Source organism: Squalius cephalus, assembly GCF_949319135.1.
Source record: "Squalius cephalus genome assembly, chromosome: 6".
Lineage (NCBI taxonomy): Eukaryota > Metazoa > Chordata > Actinopteri > Cypriniformes > Leuciscidae > Squalius > Squalius cephalus.
In genome coordinates this window covers 1,691,989-1,719,807 of record NC_137127.1, presented here as the reverse complement: position 1 = coordinate 1,719,807, position 27,819 = coordinate 1,691,989, and the positions used below count along the sequence as shown (strand labels likewise).

General features: G+C 40.5%; 1 protein-coding gene across 4 annotated transcripts in view; it reads left to right on the top strand.

Annotated features, from left to right (window-relative positions):
* The window catches only part of celf6 (CUGBP Elav-like family member 6), a 131,417-nt gene that overhangs the window by 92,174 nt on the left and 11,424 nt on the right, over positions 1–27,819 (top strand). For 3 of the 4 annotated variants that reach the window (XM_079873867.1, XM_079873866.1, XM_079873864.1), the window contains 6 exons: positions 3,618–3,697; positions 17,158–17,301; positions 18,420–18,567; positions 22,180–22,329; positions 26,445–26,507; positions 27,000–27,080. In XM_079873867.1, coding sequence (XP_079729993.1) covers positions 3,618–3,697; positions 17,158–17,301; positions 18,420–18,567; positions 22,180–22,329; positions 26,445–26,507; positions 27,000–27,080 — 666 coding nt within the window. The remainder of the gene's footprint in view (positions 1–3,617; positions 3,698–17,157; positions 17,302–18,419; positions 18,568–22,179; positions 22,330–26,444; positions 26,508–26,999; positions 27,081–27,819) is intronic. The other variant, XM_079873865.1, reaches the window with a different exon arrangement.

Genomic DNA, 27,819 nt, shown 5'->3' with positions numbered 1-27,819 from the left:
TGTAAACCGACGGTCAAAAAAAATCAGAAAAAGGAAACAAATCAGAATTGGGCATCAAGACCTGCAGTGTAAACGAGGCCTAAAACACGCCTCTCTGAACCAACGTCACACAAACCCATCATTTCACCAGCAACTGGAAGTTTTATCAGAAAACTAATCAGAAAGAAATCACTGGAAACTTGCGAGATCCCAAAACGAACATGATAAAAGCGGCCGTTTGCTGGCATTTTTGTTTGCTTAAAGACCTAAACCCAAGCGTCAATGTTTTACCACGTTGCAATAAAAAGTGATTCATTGATCATAATGAATCAATCTGTGTCAAGATTGCACAATAGTCACACTGAAATAAAGTGGTATTTTATTAGTCAGAGAAACAGAGGAATCTCCCGAGTTGCTTTATTTTATGACATATGCGGATCTAAATATGAATATCAGACAGTCCGGTATAAAGAGACGAGACGTACTGACAAATAAAATAAATACACGATTGTGATAGCCTATATGATTTGTCTGATTTCTTCAAGCGGTCGTATTTACCATGTTTACTATGGTAATGGTTAGCACATTTAAGCTTTGCATCGCATATACATATTTATGCCTTATATGGTGATCAGAATCCACGTCGGATCACAAACACACTCGCTGTCTGAAAGTGAGTTTTGAGCTAAAATGATGTTAAAAGTCTTTAATGCTGATGTTAGCTGGTACATGGAATCATGTTTGTGACCACTCTTCAAGCCTGAGCCGGCCCACTTTGGACCAAGGTATTCAACGGGCCAAAAAACCCTGGCCGTTGGCCCCGAGGAAGCCCCGACGAGGCCCAGAGGAAGCCCCGGGGTGACTAGCACTAGCACGCCCGCTTATGGCCCGACAGTGGAAACATGGCTGTTGTTTAGAGTTTAGAGACAATTATAATTATACAATTATAACCAAACCAGTAATACAAAAGTATATGGAATTACATCATAACTTTATTACAGAGAAATCCAACAGAAGGAAATAATGATTATAATTCATTACTGTTCAAAGGTTTGGAATCCAGTAAGATTGTTTTTATTTTTTAAGAAATCAATACTTTTATTCAACACTTTTATTGATCAAAAGTGACCGTAAAGACATTTATAATGTTACAAAAGATTCTATTTCAAATAAATGCTGTTCTTTTGAACTTTCTATTCATCAAAGAATCCTGAAAAATAAAATGCATCACAGTTTCCACCAAAACATCCACTGTTTTCAACACTGATAATAATCATAAATGTTTCTTGAGCATCAAATCATCATATTAGAATGATTTCTGAAGGATCATGTGACACTGAAGACTGGAGTAATGATGCTGAACATTCAGCTTTGATCACAGGAATACATTATTGAATATAATTGAATAAGATTATTGAATAAGTGGATTACATTTGCATGCTATGTAATAATTAGCAACAGTTGAAGTAGTCGTCGTAAACACAACTCATATTTGTTTGTCTTTTAACTTTGAGTTTAAATCTCTCTTATTAATTTCACTGATCTCTAATTTCTCCATGTGTGCATGTTTTGAAGTATCAGAACACTATTTGTTCTATTTTTGCATATATGGTGCAAACATGTGAATACTATGGGTTTTCTAAGGGAATTCATTGTTGAAACACTTACTGAAGTTACTTAATGCAAATTTGCAGTATACAACCTGAACCTGAAGTGACATCAACCGCAAATTCAAGAAAAAAAAATTGTTTTAAATTTTTTAATATTTAATTTTTGTCGTGTCAGTTTCATGCTCAGAGTCACTGTTAGTTTGACTTCCTGAAACATTGAACTGTTAGTTTGAGTGGCATGATGACCTGTCAATCACGTGAGTTTGGGGGCGGGGCTAACGGTTTGATTGATGGACGGAGTGTTTGAAACTTGCTTGAACTTTTCGCAGTTGTGTTTGGTGACACTAGACACAGCTTCAACATATAGAGACTTTTGTTGAGTGTTCTTGTGAATATATAGATCTACACATGAGATTACTGGGTTCATTTTTCTCATGAGAAACTTTAAGGACTCCATTTGCTCTCCATTTAATCTCATTGCGGTCTGAGTGAAACATTTAAGATATTAAAAATATGTAATTTATGATATTAGGACACATCTACACCTGTCTGGCTGTTAATGATGTTTCTCTTGTGTGTTTCACTTCTAGTTTGTGTGGATTTGTGTCCGGAATAATGGAGCTTTAGCAGCGCTAGGATCCCATGAATTCGTGTCCAAATGTTTCTCCTCAAATCAAAGAGGTGTTTTAGAAGCATTTTCCCTAACCATCAGATTTGAAATCCTCAAAGTGTGCTTGTCATGTCTAAAGCTGTTCTGGTTTTCTGAAGTGTTCTGTCTCATGAAAGTGTGTCATCGAGCCTCGTCTCTCTCTCCGGCATTAATGCATCTTGTTTGCGGGAAATAGAAGTGTTTCTGGGGCTCTGGAGCGGATCGGGGTCACGCAGGTTTGATGATTGCAGGGTTTGTTAGATGGATGTGTGTGCTCCGGTTAGTCTCTGTGGAAAGGTTAAAGTGTTCAGAGGAACCAGCAGAATCCTCAGAATGAGATGCAGGAGATCGTATCACAGCGGCTCTTCTTCACACACTGATTTTTCCTCCGGCCTCTCTGCTTTTCTTTCTTCCCTTTGAGGAAGTTTGCATGGAATCCAGCAGCAAATATGTGTGTGTGTGGGGGGGGGGGTTCACTTAGTACTAATTCAACAGCAAATTTGGGTACATTCTCACTTGGGAAAACTTTTAATAAATAAATGTTTTTTTTTTACTTTTGTTAACACACACAGCATATGTATATATAAATATCTCATTTATATTTTTATATACAGTTAAAAGGATAATATATATTATGTACATTTCAAATGTAATAAATATTTAAAGAATATATATTAAATTGAATTTGTTATATATGCATATATATACAATGTGTATATATATATATATATATATATATATATGTGTGTGTGTGTGTGTGTGTGTGTGTGTGTGTGTGTGTATATATATATATATATATGTATGCATTTAAAAATATAATAAATATTATTTTTAGATTTTAAATTTAGTGTGTATATTGGCTTGACGTCACAAACAATATATTTTTATTCTTAATTTATTTTTATTTTTTTAAAGGTTATGTTAGATATAGTTATTAATGTGAAGGTTAATCTCGATGTTTATTACTGTGGTAAGGCTCTAACTCTCTGTCTGTAGGACGTCATGATGGGTAAATCTATACGAATCCATATAATTCACTTCTAATCTGTGTTTCTAAACAAAACCAGCAGAAATCAGGAAACTTCCAGTGGGATCAGCAAATCTGCTTCAGTTATCTCTCTCGTCTGTCTGACTCTAGTGCTCATTATAAACCAGCCTAAAATAAAAAGAATCTTACTGACCCCAAATTTGTACATTATTGAAACCTTATTGTATAGAGTTATTTTTCCTTTGGTTAAAATACTGCCATATTAGTTTATGAAATAAATGCAATAACCAGTGCAATAACCTGACACAGCATGAGTCTAATACTAGTGAATTATCTTCACCTTAAAATGACTAGTTAACTAACCTCTCTCTCTCTCTCTCTCTCTCCACAGGCTGTGCTTTTGTAAAGTTTTCCAGTCATGCTGAAGCCCAGGCTGCTATTAACAGTCTCCATGGTGGACAAACGATGCCTGTGAGTCTCACTCACTCACTCACTCACTCACTCACTCACTCACTCACTCACTCACTCACTCACTCACACACTCACTCACACACTCACTCACTCACACACACACACACTCAGAGTCGTGTCATCTCGTTCTGTCACACACCGTCCAAATAGTAACTTAAACTGCAGTCTTGAACACAGTCTCCACATCAGTGCTCATCTACAACTGCGTGTAAACTCGTCTCAGACAGTGACGTGGACGAGACGAGAGCGTTTAAAGAGCCTCGGTCGGGTAGTAGTTGAATCAGTGGATAGTGTTTGAATGATTTCTTTTTTTAATCTATTTGTTTATTTTTGCTGAGAGAAAGAGAGAGAAAAAAATGACATCTGGCAGTATTTAAAAGTAAACTGTATTGTGCGTTTATTATACACTTGAGAAACGTGAAAATATCTTTCATTTGATCCTGCACCTGTTGGAGAGCATTTGGATGTGCATATTTTTTCCTCTTAATCGACTTAATTGTGCATCCATACAGTTAATTAAGGCCGTTCACTCCAAGAACAATAACTATAATGATAACTATATCACGATATAATTTGGTTTACTCTGTGCGCTGCAGTTCGTCTGTCTCTTTAAATGCTCGAGCTCTTTAACCCTTAATCACTCTTTGGGGTCAATATGACCCCAATGGACTTTTCCTTCATTTTTTAAAAATGTTACCTTCATCTCAGGGGCATGAAACTCTGTGACTTTTCCTAAATAATCTATCTAAACATGCACAAAAAAACTGGGCTTGATTTGGTTGTTCTAAAGGTGTGTAAAAAAAAATTTACCTTTTAAGGTCTTTGGGGTCAAAATGACCCCACATTGAAAATGAATGGGAAAATGAAAAAAATGACTTTTTTTTATTTTGTTTGTCAAAAAAATAAAATTAAATCCATTATAAATCTGAAAATTTCTACATATAAACCAAGGTCTGGTCCTAGAGCATAAATAAAAAGTAGAACGAACTTTCTATCTCATACACACACACACACACACACACACAAACACATAAACAAACACACAAATGTATGTGTTTGCAACAGAGAGCATTTTTACAGAAATTGGCAAATAAAATAAACAAAACTGGCATAAATTTTAAAAAAATGTACATTTAAATCAAGGTCTGGTCCTAGAGCATAAACCCAAAGTGGAACGAACTTTCTATCTCATACACACACACACACAAACACACACAAACACACACAAACACACACATGTATGTCACTGCAACAGAGAGCATTTTTATAGAAATTGGCAAATAAAATAAATAAAACTGGCATAAATCTAAAAAAAATTTACATTTAAATCAAGGTCTGGTCCTAGAGCATAAACCCAAAGTGGAACAAACTTTCTATCTCATACACACACACACACAAACACACACAAACACACACGTGTATGTCCCTGCAACAGAGAGCATTTTTATAGAAATTGGCAAATAAAATAAACAAAACTGGCATAAATCTAAAAAAAATTACATTTAAATCAAGGTCTGGTCCTAGAGAATAAACCCAAAGTGGAACAAACTTTCTATCTCATACACACACTCACACAAACACACACAAACACACACATGTATGTCAATGCAACAGAGAGCATTTTTATAGAAATTGGCAAATAAAATCAACTAAACTGCCATAAATCTGAAAAATGTCACATATGCAACATGGAACAAGCTTGTACACACACACACACACACCCCCCCCCCCCCCCCCCCCCACACACACACACACACACCCACACACACACACACACACCACAGTCATGTCATAGTGGTGACTTGTAATGGTTCTGCAAATGTATGTATAATAATTTGCAAAAGCAGATAATTCAAAATATATCAGAAAACAACAAATTCTAACTCTGACAAAAATACAGATTTTTTATGTATTTCAAAATGTTTAAATAAATATTCACAAAATATATATCATAAAGTTGTGAGGAGAAGTTGAAGCATCAAGAACAATGAAGTGAAAATGAATGAGTCTCTATGGCCCTCTATTGGATATATGTGGTCATTGCACTTTCTTTCTTTAATTATAATTTCTAAAGTTTTTCCACAAACCAGCAGATGTCAGTATTCTATCCCTTACACATAGAGCAATGTCCAAAAACTATTTAGATTTAATTAAGATCATCATTTAAGTGATTTTTTCTTTAAAAAATCATTTTTCATGAGACAATTTATGGCCTAGTTATGTAATTGTGCAGTAAATAGGTAAAAAAATTCAAAATTTCCACAAAAACACAGCATAAATGTATAGTTGAGAAGTAAATAAAAAAAATGATATATAGTTTCCATATAAAAAAATGTATATTTCCTTATGCAATCGCTCTTTAAAAGTTTGGGGTCAAAATGACCCCAAAGACCTTAAGTGTTGTCCTTTTTTAGGAGTGATTAAGGGTTAAAGCAGGGAGGATTCTGATTGGCTGTCAATGTTTTTATCGTTCATCAGCTGGAAAATAAATCCTTCTGAAAGTCGATGACAGTTTGTCTGTGTCGTTATCATTAGTTGTGGTGCTCATATACATTCATATATGAGATTCATTATCTTACATCAACTCTAGCTATTTAAAAAAAAAAAAATATTGCATGAAACATTTGCGAATAAAGCAGTGTTTCCATCCCATGTGTTGCCGCAAATTATTAGTGATAAATCAGTGATCTTTCATCATTATTATCAGTGATTTTTTCCCTCCATCATAACGAGTGTGTCTCAGAGCGTCAGACGAAACACAATAAACACTGCCAAAAATTGTCCTATCCTAACAGATGTATTCAGCTTTCATATGATACATCTCAATTAAAATAAATGTACCCTTGTGACTGGTTTTGTGCTCCAGAGTCACAAATGTTCACTTTAAAACACTGTACCACAAGTGATTTAACTGGGTAAACTCGATGAGCATAGCTAATGAATGTTCCTGTTTTTATTGAGGATCTGCAGATGTTCTGCGTTCAGTGTCTGATGTGAATTAAATGCAGTTTTGCACCGTGGTCTTGAAGCGCTGCGGCTCAGACATGCAGACACTGTAAAAAGCTGAGAATTTCACTTGTCTTCGAGAAGGTGTTGATCTCAGGTGTTGAGCTGATTCTGCTGAAACACACTGCAGCTCAATCTGTGTGTGTGCTTGCTGAGCATGTAAATATTCACTTTATCACGCCTGAGAAAAGTAGTTTGTATTAGATAGTTTGGTATTTCGATGGTCCACTTTAGACATTCTAGGCCCTATTTTAACGATCTGAAACGCAAGTATCTTTGTGGGCGGGTCTCGGGCTCTGTTGCTATTATAGCGGCGGGATAAATGACTCTGGCGCCCGACGCAAATCTAAAATGTGTTGGTCTGAAGTCGCTTCATTACTCATAGGTGTGGTTTGGGCGTAACGTAAAATAAACCAATCAGAGCGACATCTCACATTCCCTTTAAGAGCAGGCGCGCTTGTTCCATGGCGGATTGCTATTATAACGGCGGATTTGCCAGACGCGCGCCAGGAGCGGTTCACAGCCGAGGAGACCGACGCTCTCGTCAGGGCCGTAAAACACAGAGAAGTGACATTGGGGATGGAGAAACACACCCAGATTAGCTTCGGTTAAACAGGCGTATGATAATTTGGGTAAATGTGTAAGCTAGATTTATGCCTATTCTTCACATCTTCATGGACACCACAATGATTTCCCTCATGTGGAATATTTTTCCTTGTAATAATGAATGATTTTCTAAAAATGTTGCTGCGTCTGTGTAGAATAGAGAAGCAAAGTGTGTGTGTGTTGTGCACACGCTACATTATGGCCAAGCATGCGCCCTTAAAATAGCATCTGAACGCGCCGCTGACTTTAGACGAGGTTTCTCCTGGTCAGTGGCGGAATTTGTTTTCTGAAACTGCAAAATAGCACCAGGGAACGTTTGCGCCAGAACACGCCTCCTCTTTTCGCTGAACCGCCCCCGGGAGCGCAAGTTCATTCCCTAATTTACCGACGTGCGTCTGTGGAGTGAAAAGTCTGCATGCGTCGGGTGCAAAATAGGAATGATACAAAGTCAATAGCGCTGGGTGCAAGATAGGGCCCTCCAACTACAAGTAACTATATAGTGCTTCTATTAGTCGATTAAATACTCTATACTCTATTAAATAATCGACTGTCTGCTTCAACACTCTTTATTTTGATGCTCCTCAACAGATATTCTACTGACTATAAGTAACTTTGCATCTACATGTCAACTTATTCTGCTAACCCGAACTCTACTAATACTCTAATGAGAGTTTGCTGACATGTAGATGCAAAGTTACTTGTAGTCAGTAGAATATCTGTTGAGGAGCATCAAAATAAAGAGTATTGAAGCAGACAGTCGATTATTTAATAGAGTATAGAGTATTTAATCGACTAATACTCTAATGACGTAGTCACAAAGTTACTTGTAGTTGGAATGTCTAAAGTGGACCATTGAAATAAACTGATATTTTCTGTTTATGAAACTTGTCGAGACCACGTGCACATTGCATTTCACCTCAAACAAAAAGACATTATATTTTGCATTATTTTCATGACAATAAAACAAATTCCTTCAATGTTTCATTATTGTAATCTGATAAAAGCAAACAATAATAAATATTATAACTGTAGTGTTTATAAGTTTTTGTACTGCTTTTAAGTTATGCCATTGTAATAGTATTATAATATGTTTTATATAAATTTTGTATATAAATGGATTTATTTTACTTCAATACTGTATAAAGTATGGCATACTACATTGGAAAACAATTATGTATATACAGTTTTCTCTTTGCTAGTAAATTTCACAATTAATTTCAATGAAATGCAGAGTAACACTAAATTAAACATGACATTTTGAAGTAGAAAAAACAAATAGTATTTTCTTGTAAAACATTCTCCAATAATTTTTTTTAAGGTGTATTAATGAATCACTATTGAGAATAATGAGGATTACAGCAAAAACAACTGAAAAGTAAAAGATCTAGACATTTTACAGTTATGAGAAACAAAGTGCTGATTTGATTTGAAAATAATCCCAAAAAATCATAATGGTCTTTTATTTATGCGAAATATAATTCCTTTAGATTATTGTATGAAGTGTCATCTGGACACATTCTCCCCTTAAACACAAAAAGGCAGGTTTTTTTCTCGAATAACTTGAATATCTTGTAAAGGTCAATCATTTTTTTTCTCCTTCTGGTAAAATCTGAATGTGTTTCTGTCACTTTTGTCAGTTCCATTCTGTCCAATTCTGCAATTATATTTTCAGTTATTGTTTTTTATTTCTTTTCTATGCAAATCTCTGCGGCCCGTGTGAAATTGAATCCAGATGCTCTTCTGAAGTCAAACGCTCTCCTCAAATGAGATTAGTTTTCTGAACCCGTGACGAATGCCTTTCAGAGATGACAGCTTATCAAATTCAGAAAATTAATTTCATACCAGATACAGCAGCGTTTGCTTCTTCCCTTCATTATTGTGTTTGTTTGTGGGAATGTGGCTTTCGGTCGGAAGAAAACGTCCTTTTCTCAAGGAATGACAGAAACTCCTGCTGTCATCTGGACACAACAGGCCGGAAACTTCAGGATGGGAAACGAGCTTCTTAAGACAGAATCTGTGATAAATTTTTTTTACTAATATCATTATTCTTTCTCAGAATTGCGAATTTATATCACAATTGGGGCTTTATAAATTGCAGTACTGAATTTATTTCTCAACAAAAAAAAAAGTCAAAATTGTGAGATCTAAACTCTGAATTGCGAGAAATAGAGAAATTGGTTTCATTGGTTCCAAAGCGGCACCAACCTTTTTGCTGGATTAGAACCGTTCTTTTACCATGTCATGTTTGCGTCGGGGGCTGGAGGGGGGGGGGGGGGGGGGTATTGTCGAACTTCTTCTCGAACGTGACCTCCGTCTATAGTAATCCAGACGAGCAGCACAAATGTGTTCTAAACGTCTTCTTCTGACCCCAATATAGGATCGCAAAGCCAGGAGAAACATTTGAAGAAAGACGATGTAGTCCACCATTGTAATTGTAATGCTTGAAGTTGGCGAAAGCTAAGACGTATGGCAACGTACACAGTGATGTAACGACGTAGTTCGCTGGTCTCTCTAGTCAGTGGAAAAACAAACAGGTTCTGAGAAGGTTTGCAAGTTGAACCAACTTTGAACCAGCACCAGTTCCGAACCAGTTCTTTTTTGGTGGAAAAGGGGTAACTGAGGCCCCTGATACCCCTGATACTGAGGCCCCTGATATCCCTGACTCTGATGCCCCTGATACCCCTGATACTGAGGCTCTGAACTGGGTGGGAATCGAGTGGGGGAGCAAAAAACAGGAGGCTCAGTCTGGCACCTGGGGGAGCACTGCGCAGTTTCGTGGTCCTCCCCAGTTCGTTTCTCCCATGAGGTTCAATATTAGCCCGGGCCAGGAGACTGGCTGGTAGCCTTTTTTCTTAAAAAAAAGGGGGGAAACGGCCTCTTGGGGGTGTGATGTCTGGCCGGGATTACCAGACCCTTACCCTTCGGGGTGGGGCGAGGTTCGCTGGTCAGGAGTAAATCCAGTCGAAGATTTCGCACCCCACGATTATTGTATAGTAATAAATCTTTCCTAAAAGAATAAAACTTTTCTGAGTACAATGCCTGACCAGGATTATCGGACCCTGACCTCCCGGGGTGGGGCGAGGTTCGCTGGTCAGGAGTAAATCCAGTCGAAGATTTTGTACACTAGATGGAAATATGGAGTAAAATTTGTTCTTCTGGGTGTTATAGTGATAATGATTGAGTTGTCTTTTTTCTATTTTTAGATTGTGAAAATGGATTCAGAGGATTGTTTCAGGACCTTGGTTAGGCTCATGCACCAGTACATCAAAAGTACTCACCACCTGATTAATTTGCGTGAGACCGCGGAAGACCCAGGGCCTAGGTCTTTACAGAAGGTGGCTAGCTGGCTAGGATCAGTGGTGTTGCCATCGGGTCCGACACCTGTGGTTGGCTGGAAACTGCACAGCTGTGCTAAGAGATGGCTCTATGAAAGCTTGAATATTTTGAAACAGCATTACACCTCAACTCAGGAGGAAACATTGGCTCAATGTAGAAGTATGGATCTACACAGAGGAGAGGAGGCTTTGGTGGTAGCAGCCAGGTGGGCTCGTAGAAGGCTGAAGAAGATCCAGCAGAGTACCATAGAGATGGCAATGGGTAGGATTAGACACCTGTGGGTGGAGGAAGGATCAGCGATGATGGGGTCCCGTGACCTTCCAGTAGAAACAGGGCGGGTAAAGCCTTTAAACAGTACCTCGCAAAGGAGAGAACAACTGGGGAAGTTTCGGCAAAACAACAAAAAGGATTTACGGGTGCAAGGAGATTCTGTAACACCAGCTATAGCGGACGAAGTAGAGGAGGGGATCTGGATCACGTTGGATGAAGTGGTTGATAGCAACACATCACAAATTATCCAGGAGGATGAGGAAAAAATAAAAATAAAAAAGAGGAAAAGGAAGAGGTCAGTAGAGGATCAGGAAGACACACAAAAAAACCTGCAGGAGGAAGGGGAAAGGCCACAATGGGTTAAAAAAATATCAGGTTGGAATGGATTTGAGAGACAAGACCATGAGGGACATAAATTGCATAATTGGTTTTTACGGCCCAAAAGACCGGTACTGATTTTAGGCGACTCAAATCTGGCCAGTTTGCCAAAGATGGGTGATGAGAGGATTCAAATAATGTGTTACCCAGGGTCGCGTTGGCTGCATGCGCATCAGATCATCAGAAACAAAACCCCTACAACAGACTGGGTGACCAAGGTAGTCCTATCTTTTGGAATTAATGACAGGACCTGTGTCTCCACCGGATGGGTGGGGGAATGGATCAGGAAGAGTGTGAGTGCGGCAGAGGTCACCTTTCCCAACGCACAGGTTCTGATTCCTATCATCAACTAGAAATTTATCCAGGGATCAAATTATGAACCTCAGCAGGATCAATGACCACATCATCAGTACAAAAAAAAAACAATAAGTTTGCTTCCTTGCCAGATATTTCACACAGGATCGGACCTTACGCATTGGACAAGGACTACAGGTCAGGCAATGTGGGATCATTGGCTCATTCATTTAAACTGAGGGGGGAGGGGCACCCAGTCAACTAGGATGGTGAGACCGTGGTGAACCTCTCCCGAACCAGAATCCTCGACAAATTTGAGATGTCTCTGTTGCAGAGGGGATTATCCTTTGTCCCTAAGGGAGCAGGAATGGGGGGAGCCACCTGGAACCGATTAGAGACGGAGGCAGGACTCACTGTGTATCACAGGATATTAAAGCTGGCTGCTTTTTTTGAAGAGGAGGAAGGAGGGGAGGAGAGAAGAAGGGCACCATTCACACCAGGTTCAGGATGGGAACCTCAGGGGAGCCAGATTACGGGGGTGATTTGGGAAGTCATACAAGAAGATCAAAAAATTATGAAGGGGACGAAGGAAGTGACTGAAACATGCAATCTGTTGGAGGGGGAATGGATGGCCCTGAAAAGATTGAGGAAGGATGACTCTATAATCATCAAGCCGGCAGACAAAGGCAGTATTGTAGTGATAATGGATAGGGAGCAATATGTGAAAGAGGCGGAGAGGCAATTGATGGACCGGGAATTTTACGTGGAAATAGGGAAGCCCATCTATCCGGAGTCGATTAAAGTGATAGAGGAGGAGTTGCGGAGACTGAAAGAGAGGGGGATCCTAAATAAAAAACAGATCCATTATCTCAAGGGATACAGCTAGGGAAAGGAGGTTCTACTTGCTTCCAAAAGTACACAAGGATAAAGCATACTGGCCCTTTCCAGATGTTCCTCCCGGGAGACCAATTGTTTCTGATTATGGGAGTGAAAGCTACGGAATAGCTGAGCTCATCACGTTCTATCTGAACCCACTCTCCACAAGACATAACAGCCATATCAAAGACACTTATCATTTTCTGGAAAAAGTTCAAGCTATGAAGATCAGTCCTCAAGCTAGGCTTTTCTCCATGGACGTAGAGAGTCTCTACACCAACATTGAGACAAAGAAGGGGTTGGAGGTGGTCCAGAAGTGCTTTAAGTGATATCCGGAGGAGGGAAGACCGGACGACATCTTGTTGAGAGCTTAGTCTTACCAGAAATGATTTCGAATTCAATGGCCGATTCTTCCTACAAATCAAGGGGACTGCCATGATATTTGGGGGATTTGGGAGGGTACAGAAGGGGATTGGATGGAATTCGTGGATATCCTCAACTCACATCACCTGTCCATTAAAGTAAAGTGGGAGCTGAAGGCAGATAAGATTGACTTTCTGGACACCACAATATACAAAGGGCCAGAGTTCTTGGAAACAGGAAAATTGGATGCCAAGGTCTTCTTTAAGCCAACAGACACTCATGCTCTACTACACCGAGGCAGTCACCACGACATCCATGTGTTCAAAGGAATAGTAAAATCCCAACTACTTAGATTTCAACGGATTTGCACGAGGGAAACCGATAGGATTGAGGCAATCAAAATCCTGGTTAAGGCCCTTAGGGGTAGTGGTTATTCCAGACATTTCTTGAGGATGAGGAATAAGGAGGAAGAAAAAGGCTGTATGGGTGAGAGGAAAGCCCAGACCGCAAATAAGAGTGTTCTTCCCTTTATTGTGGAGTTCTCAAAGACTACCAAGAACTTAGCGGTAGGCTTGAGAGGCCATTTTGACAGGTTCTTGAAGGATGAGGCACTAGGTAAACAATGCAGGGTTATAGCAGCCTACAAACGTGAAAGAAAACTACGGGATATGCTGGTACAGAGTAAAATGAATCCAGCCAATAAACCATCCAAAACCCACAACACCCTGATAAGAGGTGCACACAGAACAGTGCACAGGATCACACAAGCTATTCCGCTGAACCGAAAAATTGCATCTATTTAATCCGGTGTTCCTGGTGCTGGAAAAGGTACGTGGTGGAAAACAAAAACTCCATGCTCATGAGGATGTGGGGACATAGGTACGCAGTGAGAAAATGGATCCAATGAGGAGGGCACCGGGTCCCTCATTTCCGTAGACACGGAATCCAGAATCTCAAGATTTGTGGACTAGAGCATGACCCCAGTTGGGAGAAGAGAGATAGACTCAGAAGGGAACGATATTGGATTAAAAAACTAGGGACATGGTTTCTTAAAGGATTGAACCTCAGAATTGGGTAATCAATAAAAGATGTTGAAGATATGATATGGTTTGGAGTTTTTTGTTGAATCATGCATACTTTAATCTAGTATTGTTGGGTCAAAGGGTTATTGCACAAACACTAACAACTCCCCCATTGGAAAACTTAGCCCCCATAGGGTATTAGTACGTAATATTTTCATACCTAAACTCAGCCCTTACAGCAGGGAGGCTTGCCTGGGGTGTAATTGGCTTATCCCTGTACCAGCACAAGCACTAAAACCTACCCCTTACAGAGGACTAGGTTAAATTATTGACATACAGTACCTAAACCTACCCCTCACAGGAGGAAGACTTGTCTGGGATGTAATTGGGCTATCCCTGTACCAGCACTAGCACTAAAACCTACCCCTTACAGGGGATTAGGCTAAATTATTTGACATACCTAAACCTACCCCTCACAGGAGGAAGTCTTGTCTGGGGTGTAATTGGGCTATCCCTGTACCAGCACAAGCACTAAAACCTACCCCTCATAGGGTTAATATTATTTAGGAATAAGCTATAAGACCTACTTTTCATAAAGAACTAGGGTTTAATATATGTGGACATACCTACCCTTACAAATTAATTGTTTTAAGAATTAACAGACCATTGGATATGTTGTGTTTGAAGTAGTTGAAATGTAGGAATGATATAGTGGAGTGGTTAGTGCTTTGGGTTGGGGACGGCGAGACCTGGGTTCGATGCTGGCATTGGATGGGTGTTGGGTGGGACTAGTTTTGATCCAAGTAAATATTGGATTAAATTTAATGGTTGTTTAAACAGGTTAGGTTGAGGAAACAGGTTACAAAGAGATGGCGATTAAAAATTCAAGGGGGAAGTTACACGAAGGGTGAATCCACGGGAAAAACGATGTAGCCAGGATGGAAATAGAAAACTATAGGAGATGGAATTTATGATGGAAAATTATGGTGGAACGTGAAGGGACGATTGGGTCACAAAGGATTGTGGGAAAAAGAATTGGTTGCCAAGAAAGTGATAGCTGATGCATTAAGACAGGTAGTTAAGGGAGATAGAGGATGGTTAAGGTATATACTTGCTGCGGTGAGTGTGATGTCTGTTAGGGTTAGCATTTACTTAGAGGTGACGATTGGTAGAAGCTTGGTGCTCAGGTTCACACTTGAGTACCCGTCAATCTGAACCTTGTGACACAGGCCCTTTTCGGGTGCCCCGGGATACCTTGCGGTGTTAACGAACGGGTTACTTGTGAAGGTAGGTATCCAACCCCTCTGGGTCCACTTGGACAGCACGCAGAGATGGTGCCCTTGGGTTGACGGGCCGTAACTGGAACCAAATTTTCTATCGATGAATAGCATTAAGGGTTTTTGTAAAAACTGGTTGAGGTTGTGGGGGTTGGTGGAGAGATACATTGTAGTTTGAATAATGGTATCAATACTGAAGTTCTGGACCATATGAGAATTATTATGAGATAGTGTTTGGTTTAGGAGACTCAGATGTTTTTAAGACACACGCCTAGGACTGATCCCCTTGGGCGGGCCGCCTCAGAGGAGGGTGTCTGGTGTTTAAAGAGCCGAAACACCCAATGATCCTGAGGTACACCACTGAAGATGTGTTCCTTAGTAGAATAGGATTAAATAGATTGTGGTATGGAGATTAATCTTGGGCTCTTCTGCTGTATTTGACTTGTGCTATAATTTTCATTACAAGCTCCTCAGGAGGGCAATTCAGGGGAAGGCGTTGTCCTTTCAAAAGCCTAAGCCCCTGATACCCCTGACACTGAGGCCCCTGATACCCCTGACACTGAGGCCCCTGATACCCCTGACACTGAGGCCCCTGATACCTCTGACACTGAGGCCCCTGATACCCCTGACACTGAGGCCCCTGATACCCCTGACACTGAGGCCCCTGATACCCCTGACAATGAGGCCCCTGATACCCCTGACACTGAGGTCTCTGATGCCCCTGATACTGAGGCCCCTGATTCCCCTGATACTGAGGCCCCTGATACCCCTGACACTGAGGCCCCTGACACTGAGGCCCCTGATACCCCTGATACTGAGGCCCCTGATACCCCTGACACTGAGGCCCCTGATACCCCTGATACTGAGGTCCCTGATACCCCTGACACTGAGGCCCCTGATACCCCTGACACTGAGGCCTCTGATGCCCCGATACTGAGGCCCCTGATGCCCCTGATACTGAGGCCCCTGATACCCCTGACACTGAGGCCCCTGATACCCCTGACACTGAGGCCCCTGATACCCCTGACACTGAGGTCCCTGATACCCCTGACACTGAGGCCCCTGATACCCCTGACACTGAGGCCTCTGATGCCCCTGATACTGAGGCCCCTGATTCCCCTGACACTGAGGCCCCTGATACCCCTGACACTGAGGCCCCTGATACCCCTGACACTGAGGCCCCTGATACCCCTGACACTGAGGCCTCTGATGCCCCTGACACTGAGGCCCCTGACAGCTGTAATGAGGGCCCGTCTGCAGTCCTCACTTCACTTTAATGTGTTCTGCAGTGACGAGACCCTCACAGATCTCCTTCATCACATCATGTGTCTTCATGACAGCCGTAGAGCCCAATTAAATAAATCAATGTCTCACGCAGCGGCCGCTGAGATTTAATTGCTCACAAATACGTCACACAGAGAGATCGGATCTGAACGGTGTCTGTGAGTGCAGGTCCATTCTGCTTTTTCTCCATGCTCATCTTTCTTCAGTGTGTAATGTTGCTGTTTGAGCATGAAAAAGCGCTATAAAGCTCCAGTTCTTCTCTATATCAGTGTCAGTGTTTCTGAACTCCTGAAACACCTCCATTGTAGTCTTGAGTTTCTTCTGGGAACGAACACATCACAATATTCCTCATTTAAATAATTAATGCGCAGAATAAAGGGGGCGGGGCCTGGTTGAGTTAGTTAGTAGTGTGTTAAACTGGCGGTTATGGAAAGGGGCGGGACATTTCCAAAACACACTCAAAGCGCACAACCAATCACAAAACACTGATCCAGCCGACCAATCAGAGCACAGTGTGCTTTTCAGAAGGAGGGGCTTCATAGAGACAGGAAGTAAACAGAGCGTTACTGACAGACTGAAAACAGAGGAGCTGCAACTATGGAGAATATGAGGAAAATAATCAACATTCAAGCAGGAAAACCTGTTCTAGTAGAGCCTGAAACAACATCAAGAATATGAAAGGGCATATAGGTCCACTTTCAGGAATATGCATTGAATTATATATGTGTGTATGTGTGTGTGTGTTCAGGGCGCGTCCTCCAGTCTAGTGGTGAAGTTTGCAGACACTGATAAGGAACGAACCCTGCGCAGGATGCATCAGATGGCGGGTCAGCTCGGCATCTTCAGTCCCATGACCATCCAGTTTGGAGCATACGGAGCGTACACACACGCTGTGAGTCTCACACACACAGATTACCAGCAATTTCTATGGCAGAAACAAGTTTCCACACTCTAAAAATACACTGGATTAAAAACAACCCAATTTGGGTTGTTTTCAACCCAAGTGCTGGGTAAATATTGGACAGAACACATGTTGGGTTAATTTTACCCTGCAAATTGGATTGTTTATTTAACCCAGCATACTGGGTTGATTCATTTTTACTATTGTACTAGCTTTTTCTCTCTTTATTTTTTTTTTTACTTCATACATTTACATTTACATTTATTCATTTAGCAGATGCTTTTATCCAAAGCAACTTACAAATGAGAACAATAGAAACAGTTAAACAACAATTACTGTTAAACAACAGTAGGACAACAATATTGAAAGTGCTATGACCCTTCTCAGTTTAATCTATTAAAGATTAATTAATCTATCATGTATTAATTAACCACTGGGTTGTTACATCTGACCCAGGATCTGGGTTACACAAAAACTACCCAAACACTGGGTTGTTACGCCTGACCCAGGAGCTTTGTTACACAAAAACTACCCAAACATTGGGTTGTTACGCCTGACCCAGGAGCTTTGTTACACAAAAACTACCCAAACATTGGGTTGTTACGCCTGACCCAGGAGCTTTGTTACACAAAAACTACCCAAACACTGGGTTGTTACGTCTGACCCAAGAGCTTTGTTACACAAAAACTACCCAAACATTGGGTTGTTACGCCTGACCCAGGAGCTTTGTTACACAAAAACTACCCAAACACTGGGTTGTTACCTCTGACCCAAGAGCTTTGTTACACAAAAACTACCCAAACACTGGGTTGTTACGTCTGACCCAGGAGCTTTGTTACACAAAAACTACCCAAACACTGGGTTGTTACGCCTGACCCAAGAGCTTTGTTACACAAAAACTACCCAAACACTGGGTTGTTACGCCTGACCCAAGAGCTTTGTTACACAAAAACTACCCAAACACTGGGTTGTTACGCCTGACCCAGGAGCTTTGTTAAAAAAAGAACCCCAAAAAAATAACCCAGGATTTGGTTAGAAAAAATAACCCAAGATTTTTCGAGTGCTAGATATTTGTAGTCTAAATCTCTGTGTTGTATCTGTGTGTGCAGCAGGTCATGCAGCAGCAGGCGGCGCTCATGGCAGCGTCTCAGGGCTCGTATCTGAACCCCATGACTGCCCTCGCCGCCGCTCAGATGCAGCAAATGGCAGCTTTCAACGTCAACGGCCTCGTGGCTGCGCCGATGACACCATCTTCAGGTACCAAACACACACACACACTCAAATAAAGCTTTAATTAAAGTAGGCAGCAGGATCAATCGCTCCGCTCTCGCAGGAAACGGGTTTCATCAGTTTGGTTCTCGAGAGCAACAAGTGTTCGTCTCAGCCGTTAATCTCACTGTTGTTTGTCACACAAGGGTTTTTTGTTTTCATCTTTTTCAACTTCTTTCTATTGCATTCACGTATCCACACAGAAGCTCTTACAAAACCCACAGAGCTGACACCATTTCAAAAAACATTAAATGTATCATTTATAAAGATCATCCCATAATGCATTGAAAATTATCTCAGTGAGCAAAAAATTATATTTCATCCCATATTGAAAAATATTGATCAATATTATTATACCAAATATTTGTTTGTACTGTGTACTATGGAGGTCGGTAATATTTTTTTAAAGAATAAAAAAAAAAAATACTTTTGAATTTTTTTTTTAAAATGTATTTTCCACAATTTTGTATTTTCTCTCAAACATGCTTTTTATTAGATTTTCTAATATCTTTATGTTAGGGATAATGTTCATCCAGCCGGTGGTTTTCTCAAAATAACCCTGACAGGACGAAGAGGGGTTGATCAGCCTGAAGGGGGTTATTCTGAGAGAACCACAGGCTGGATGTACATTATCCCGCTTATTACACGCATACTTGCCATATAAGTAAATAATCAGACACGAAATATTGATCTGAGTTTAAATATTTTATTAGGTCTTTAAATGCAAAGCTTCCGCGGTGAGAGCAGTTTCAGCCGCAAGATCAAGCTAAACGGACATTTAAGAGATCCGGTATACAGTCATAACACTTATTACACAGCATTTCACCACATAAGTAATTATGGGCATAAGAGTTATTGATTTCAGATTAAACTGTTTTAAAATCGTACCTGTTTGTTTCTCATAATCCAACAGTGTACAAAACAATAGCCAAAAAATGGCAGCAGCGTTTGTATGAAACAAGAGAGAGCGAGTCCACGATACTGGATGGCATAATTAAATAACTACACAAAATATTGATTCGACTGAGTTTTAATATTTTATCAGCTCACCAAACGCAAAACTTCCACGAAGAAAAACCGTTCCTAGTGGATGAGCCTGTGTTTCGGATGAGCCTGTGTTTCTGTTCTCAGAGTCTGTTATCTGTTATCTGACCAGTCAGAATCAAGTATTCCACAGAGCCATGTAATAATGTTATTTAAATCGTTTTAATGCACTAATTTGTGTAACTCAATGAATTTGACAAGGACGCCAAACAGGAAGTGACGTCATGTTGACATATTCACAGGAAACATGTCATTGCCGTTGATTTTATTTTAAAGAAATTAATACTTTTGCCCATCATGGATGCATTAAATTGATGTAAGGATGCATTAAAACAAAAATAACATTAAAGACATTTATAATGTTACAAAAGATTCTGTTTCAAATAAATGCTGTTCTTTTGAACTTTCTATTCATCAAAGAATCCTGAAAAATCACGGTTTCCTCAAAAATCTGAAGCAGCAAAACTGTTTTCAACACTGATAATAATCATAAATGTTTTAATCATAAATGTATTAGAGTGATTTCTGAAGGATCATGTGACACTGAAGACTGGAGTAATGATGCTGTAAATTCAGCTTTGATCACAGGAATAAATTACACTTTACTATATATTCACATAGAGAACAGTTATTTTAAATTGTAAAAATATCTCACATTTTTTCTCTATTTTTGATCAAATAAATGCAGCCCAGAAGACACATCTTTTTTTAAAACAAAAACAAAACAAAAATTGCACCAAGCCAAAACTTCTGACCAATAGTAATGCGGTTCCATCTTATTAGGATGCTGTCTCTGTAGTCCGTCAGTGGGTGTTAAAACAGAGTGAGTGTGTCTTCTGTAAATCACAGTCACTCAGTAAAACACCAGGTGTGATGGGAAATGATCCGTCTCAGTTTGAGGATGAACCCGGGAACACGGCCAATCTGATGCCTTTGACCAGAGAGTCCTTGACTGAAGAATACAGAAGTGAAGATTTGTGACGGATAATCCCAGACCCCCGTTTGACCCCCGTCTCACACACACTCACACACACTCCTTGATGTGTCTTTGACCGTCCAGCTACAAAAGCCCGCTGACACCTCAGACGAAGGGTCACGAGGAATTAATTAAAGCGCTTCCTCTCCCTCTCGTCTGTCAGTTTTCCCGCTTTGATAATCCGTGATGTGGACACACACTCTTGTTACCCGTCAGCTTTAATCTGCCACGACTGAAATGCCCTTGGAGAAAAGCCGAAAGAAGTTGAACGATCAGTGTCAGGAGGGCAGCGAAGAGACGCGTCTGTGACCGGAGACAAACACTTATTAATGCTTTGACTCGACCTCCTGCATCCAGTCAAACACTCATTTCTACAGCGCTTTATAACTTCATGAGACAAACTCAGCTGTACAGCGGACAATAGTGGGATTATTCAGATCAAGTTTTGTTCTCATCTGATCGTGTCAGTGCAAAGTGTGAATATTCAGTGTTGTCATGAGGTGATGTTCAGAAACCCGACCAAACCATCTAATAAACTGAGCCTGCACTGCTTTATAGCTGATTTGTCTTTATTTCATAATTGATGAATTTTGAAATATATACACAATTATTGGACTAAACTGAATCAACATTGAACTGACTCAAGTGAATAAGACGCTATTGTCTTCTGTAGAGCTGAATTGAACATTTATAGGGAACACTTTATTTTAATGTCCTTGTTAGACCATAACCCTATAGTAAGTACATGTAGTTAATTAATATTACTCAGAACTTAAATATATACTTGCACTATAACAATGACACCTTCAAATATAGTGTAACCCTTTGTCTGTGTTACAGTGCAATTATGCATTTAAGTTCTGAGTAATATTAATTAACTACATGTACTTACTATAGGGTTATGGTTAGGGTTTGGTTTGGGGTTAGTTGCATGTAATTATGCATAATTTATAGTTATTACTACAGTAACATCATGTAATGTGTAACAAGGACACTATAAAATAAATTGTTACCAAATAAAGTGTAACCCTTTTGTACATAATAGCTGAATTTGATGAGCTTTACACAGTTGTTGAACTGAACTGAATCAGTATTGAACTGAATTGAGCTGAAAAATGACACTATTGTATTTTTTAAAGCTGCTTTACTGCTGAAATTGAATTCTGTTTGCATTATTGATCATTAGTATCACTGTAAAGCTGCTTTCACATTATTCATTTAAATTATTATTATTATTATTATTATTATTATTATTATTTAATCAGTTTATGCTTAAACCAAGAACAAATATCTGCCAACTTTGAATTAAGCTGATTGTTCTGACCACTGGCACATATTTTTAAGCATAAACTCACTTAATTTTGATGACTTTTTCAGTAAACAAGACTTAATTTGTTTTTCAAGTAAATGTGTCTTGATTTACGAATGTTTAGATATTTGAGAAAAATATTATTTTTGTGGTGTTGAAACAGTCTGTATTGTATAAAGCGCTACATAAATGAAGGTGGCTTGTGCTGTGCCAATCAAAGGCTTGTTAAAGAGTGTGTGTGTATGTGTGTGTGTGTGGTGTGTGTTCTTAGGCACCAGCACACCACCAGGCATCAGTGCCGGCGCGGTGCCCAGCATGGCAGCTTCCATCGGGGTCAACGGCTTCAGCGCCCTCCCTCACCAAACCAACGGACAGCCCTCCTCCGAAACCATCTACACCAACGGCATCCATCCGTACCCAGGTAACAACACACACATACCCAGTAGGGGTGGGAGAAAAAATCGATCCATCGATGCATCGCGATTCTCTCTCCAACGATTCTGGATCGATTCTGAGAATTTCAGAATCGATTCTGAGCTTAGTTTTTAACCAGATATGCGATGACGCTGAGTTTGCTTTAGAAACACCCGTAATCTGCTTTCTTCCAATTCCTCACACACATACATACACCAACTCAAACTTTCCGTAAAATAATCTTTCATAAGTTCGGAAAGGTTGAAGCGAATTACAAGGACATTCGCAGGCTTCATTGCACAGGATGTGCTGTGAGAGACGTGCGCTTTGTTTGATGTTACGTTACACTTGAAGCGTGCTGTCTCGCCTTTCGGTATTTTCCTACAAATGCTCTACGAAGTCATCATTTATGTGGTTTGGAATGCAGTGGACTTGTATATTTAAAATATGAACCACACTAACAGAAGGCTGCTTTCAATTTCAAATGCTGACGTGCGCTTTGTTTGTGTAGACTGCTCGCGCATGCGGCTGTGCGACTCCGTGTAAGTGGTTTAATATACTTGTGCAAAATTAACGTAAACACAGCCAGTTATGTCTTAAGGGATTAAACGGACAGGACAAACCACTTTACTTCTTATATTTCAAAAGAGATCCGTGCGTGAATGCAGCTTAATAGATCTCCCGCAGTCTATGATGTCATAGTAAAAAACAACAGTAAAGATGAAGAAAAATCACTCTCAGTTCTTGAATGGAAAACGTTCAGATAATCTTAAATAGGCTACTGAAAGCACTATTTGTTTGTTTCTATGCTCCTCTCTATTATTTGCTACTTACTTGTATGTTTTGAAGTTAGGCTATATTAGTTTAAAATTCTTAACATACAACTGTTTTAATTTTTTTTTTTTTTTTTTGTAATTTAAAAAAAAAAAAGTACTTAATTACCTGTAAGCTAATGAATTAATAGGGAGGGGAGGGGGGAGGAGTAGATAAAGAATCATTCTGGAATTGGATCGGATCGTGAGGTGACTAAAGATTCCCACCTCTAACATTTACATACTGTGAATCGTTTTTTTGAATCGAAAATCGATTTTGAATCGAATCTTGAGCCTAAAAATCGATATCGAATCGAATCGTGACATTTTCTGAATCGTGCACCCCTAATACCCAGGTAACAACACACACTCGTACCCAGGTAACAACACACACTCGTACCCAGGTAACAACACACACTCGTACCCACCGCACACTCGTACCCAGGTACCCACTCTACACTCTACGTACCCACTCTACAGATAAGGCGTTGTCGGGAAAATTCGTCTCGCGGTCCTACCCCAAAGCAACAAATAAAATAAAATTCCTTATCAAAATTTATAAGGAAAGACAAGTATTTTGTTTAGGCTTGGCTTGTTGCGAATTCCAAACCTGCGTATATTCAAACGCACATAACTATAGAACCCATTCTAAATGCGCATGTGACCGCCATCAGCGTTTCTCACAGGTTCGCATTTAAAGTCTGTGTAGAGGGAATGGTGTCGTCTTAGCGGCCCCTAATTTAATAACAAATGATCATTGCGACGGAAGCAAATCAATCAAAACTAACTTTAGATGGAAATAACTTAACTCTGCTGTAAAGCCGAAACAATCTCTGTTACCTTAAATTATACGCTTATCTCTGTAAAGCTGCTTTGAGACAATCTACATTGTTAAAAGCGCTATATAAATGAAGATGACTTGACTTGACCCAGGTAACAACACACACACACACACACACACACACACCCAGGTAACACCGCACACTTCGTACCCAGGTAACAACACACACTTCGTACCCAGGTAACAACACACACTCGTACCCACCGCACACTCGTACCCAGGTAACAACACACACACACACACACACACACACACACACACACACACACACACACACACACACACACACACACACACACACACACACACACACACCCAGGTAACAACACACACACACACACTCGTACCCAGGTAACACCGCACACTTCGTACCCAGGTAACAACACACACTCGTACCCACCGCACACTCGTACCCAGGTAACAACACACACTCGTACCCACCGCACACTCGTACCCAGGTAACAACACACACTCGTACCCACCGCACACTCGTACCCAGGTAACAACACACACTCGTACCCACCGCACACTCGTACCCAGGTAACAACACACACTCGTACCCACCGCACACTCGTACCCAGGTAACAACACACACTCGTACCCAGGTAACAACACACACTCGTACCCAGGTAACAACACACACTCGTACCCAGGTAACAACACACACTTGTACCCAGGTAACAACACACACTCGTACCCACCGCACACTTCGTACCCAGGTAACAACACACACTCGTACCCACCGCACACTCGTACCCAGGTAACAACACACACTCGTACCCAGGTAACAACACACACTCGTACCCACCGCACACTCGTACCCAGGTAACAACACACACTCGTACCCAGGTAACAACACACACTCGTACCCACCGCACACTCGTACCCAGGTAACAACACACACAGGACTCTCCATAGACGTAATGGTTTTTATACTGTACAAACTGTATATTCTATCCCCTTACACTGCCCCTACCCCTAAACCTGCCCATCACAGGAGACATTCTGCATTTTTACATTTTCAAAAAAACTAATTCTGTATGATTTATAAGCTTTTGTACCCATGGGGACCTCAATTTAGGTCCCCACGGTGACACGAGTCCCCATGAGTCTGTGTGCATTCAGGTTTAAGTCCCCACCGGTGTAGAAAAACATGTCCACACACACACACACATACCCAGGTAACAACACACACACACTCACACATACCCAGGTAACACCACACACTCGTACCCAGATAACACCGCTCACTTGTACCCAGGTAACACCACACACACATACCCAGGTAACACCACACACTCGTACCCAGGTAACAACACACACTCGTACCCAGGTAACAACACACACACACGCACACACACACACACATACCCAGGTAACACCACACACTCGTACCCAGATAACACCGCTCACTCGTTCCCAGGTAACAACACACACACATACCCAGGTAACACCACACACTCGTACCCAGATAACACCGCTCACTTGTACCCAGGTAACACCACACACACATACCCAGGTAACACCACACACTCGTACCCAGGTAACAACACACACTCGTACCCAGGTAACAACACACACACACGCACACACACACACACATACCCAGGTAACACCACACACTCGTACCCAGATAACACCGCTCACTCGTACCCAGGTAACAACACACACTCGTACCCAGATAACACCACACACTCGTACCCAGATAACACCGCTCACTCGTACCCAGGTAACAACACACACACATACCCAGGTAACACCACACACTCGTACCCAGATAACACCGCTCACTCGTACCCAGGTAACAACACACACTCGTACCCAGATAACACCGCTCACTCGTTCCCAGGTAACAACACACACTCGTACCCAGGTAACACCACACACTCGTACCCAGATAACACCGCTCACTCGTACCCAGGTAACAACACACACACATACCCAGGTAACACCACACACTCGTACCCAGATAACACCGCTCACTCGTACCCAGGTAACAACACACACTCGTACCCAGATAACACCGCTCACTCGTACCCAGGTAACAACACACACTCGTACCCAGATAACACCGCTCACTCGTTCCCAGGTAACAACACACACACACACATACCCAGGTAACACCGCACAATCGTACCCAGATAACACCGCTCACTCGTTCCCAGGTAACAACACACACACACACACATACCCATACACTCGTACACACATTGATCTGCATTAGTTCTCATGTGAGCGACACGGGTTCAAGTCTGGCCTGAGACGGGTCTCTCTTTTAATTATATTTGCCTAAGTTTTGAGTAATAAAGATATTCTAGTTATTATTATTTTAGTTATAGAAAGTTTAAAAAGTAAATAAGAAATTTGAGTAATTTTATTTAGAAAATTAATTCAGGAAAATTTAATAATATTATATGATGATATATAATGGCTGTGTCTGTGTTTTTGCGTGTGTGTGTGTTTCTACAGCACAAAGCCCGACGGTTACAGACCCTCTCCAGCAGGCCTATGCCGGTGTGCAACACTATGCAGGTGATCCTCTGTCCTTTATGTCTGTCCGTCTTTCTATGAAGCGCTGATAACATCACACACACACACACACACACACACACACACACACACACACACACTGGATCAGTCCTCATATGACTGCTGAAAACACTCTGCATTATGTTAGCCTGAACTTTCCAAACAATCGTCTGCTACATTGTCATCATGTGACCTCGTTACGTTGCATGTTCTGTAGTTTCCAGGTTCATAGAAATAAATGTGGTTATTTAGCATTTTTATTCAGTTTGGCTGATCAAATAATGTGTCACTTATGTTTCATCCGTCACACTGGCAGTGCATTGCATTGTGGGATGCAGATAATAACCTTACAGCAAACAGCAGTGTGTGAATGTAACCCTCTGTCAATACAGACTGAGTTGATTGAGTGTGTGAAGCAGAGTAAAGATGAGTGTGATGAGCTTTATTCATGTATTCAGTGTTAAATCAGGAATTGTCTCTCGCTCTCGGTTACAGCAGCCTATCCTGCCGCGTACGCGCCGATTAGCCAAGCGTTTCCCCAGCAACCAGCCATCATCCCCCAGCAACAGCGGGAAGGTGAGTGAGACTCCGCCCACTCCTGATAAAAGCTGGTAATTGCTCTGAGAGATGGGTGGAAAATTCATAATAAATAATGAAAATGAATGAGAACAGAAATCATCAGAGCTTCATCCACAATACGAACGATACGTATGTGGCCTGGAATGGTGGAAGCCGGAATGAAGTTTAGATTTAGCATGATTTTATATTTTCTGCCACTATAACATTTCTGTTGTCTTAGACCTTAATTAATGAGTTTGTCATTAAAGATTAATTACAGTTTTAGTTTACAGGTTCATTCTGACTGAAAGTCTGTTTGTGTTTTTGTGTCGAGGAAAGTTCCTCATTGTACTTTCTGTAAATGTTGCGGCGCTCTCTTGGGAAAAACGCTCAATTAAATTGTGTCCCAGAAATTAATTTGAAGTTGCTCACATGGTAATGAGTTATGAAGGAGTATTTAATTTTATTGTTGTTTGCTGAAGTTGATCACTAAACTAAACTAAACTGCTGAGTCGATCTTTACGGGACAGACGACAGAAGCCAGCCGAACTCTGCAGATACACACCAAAGTCTGTTTCCTAACTGTGTGTTTTATTTTACGTTTTGTCTTTTGTTTTAATTGATTTGACTTTAATATATTTTATTTTATTATTCAAATTTTTTTTTTTATTAAAACAAATAAAATTATTGATTTGATTTTAATATAAATTGTATTATTTTTATGTTTTGTCTTTTGTTTATTTTATGTGATTTTAGT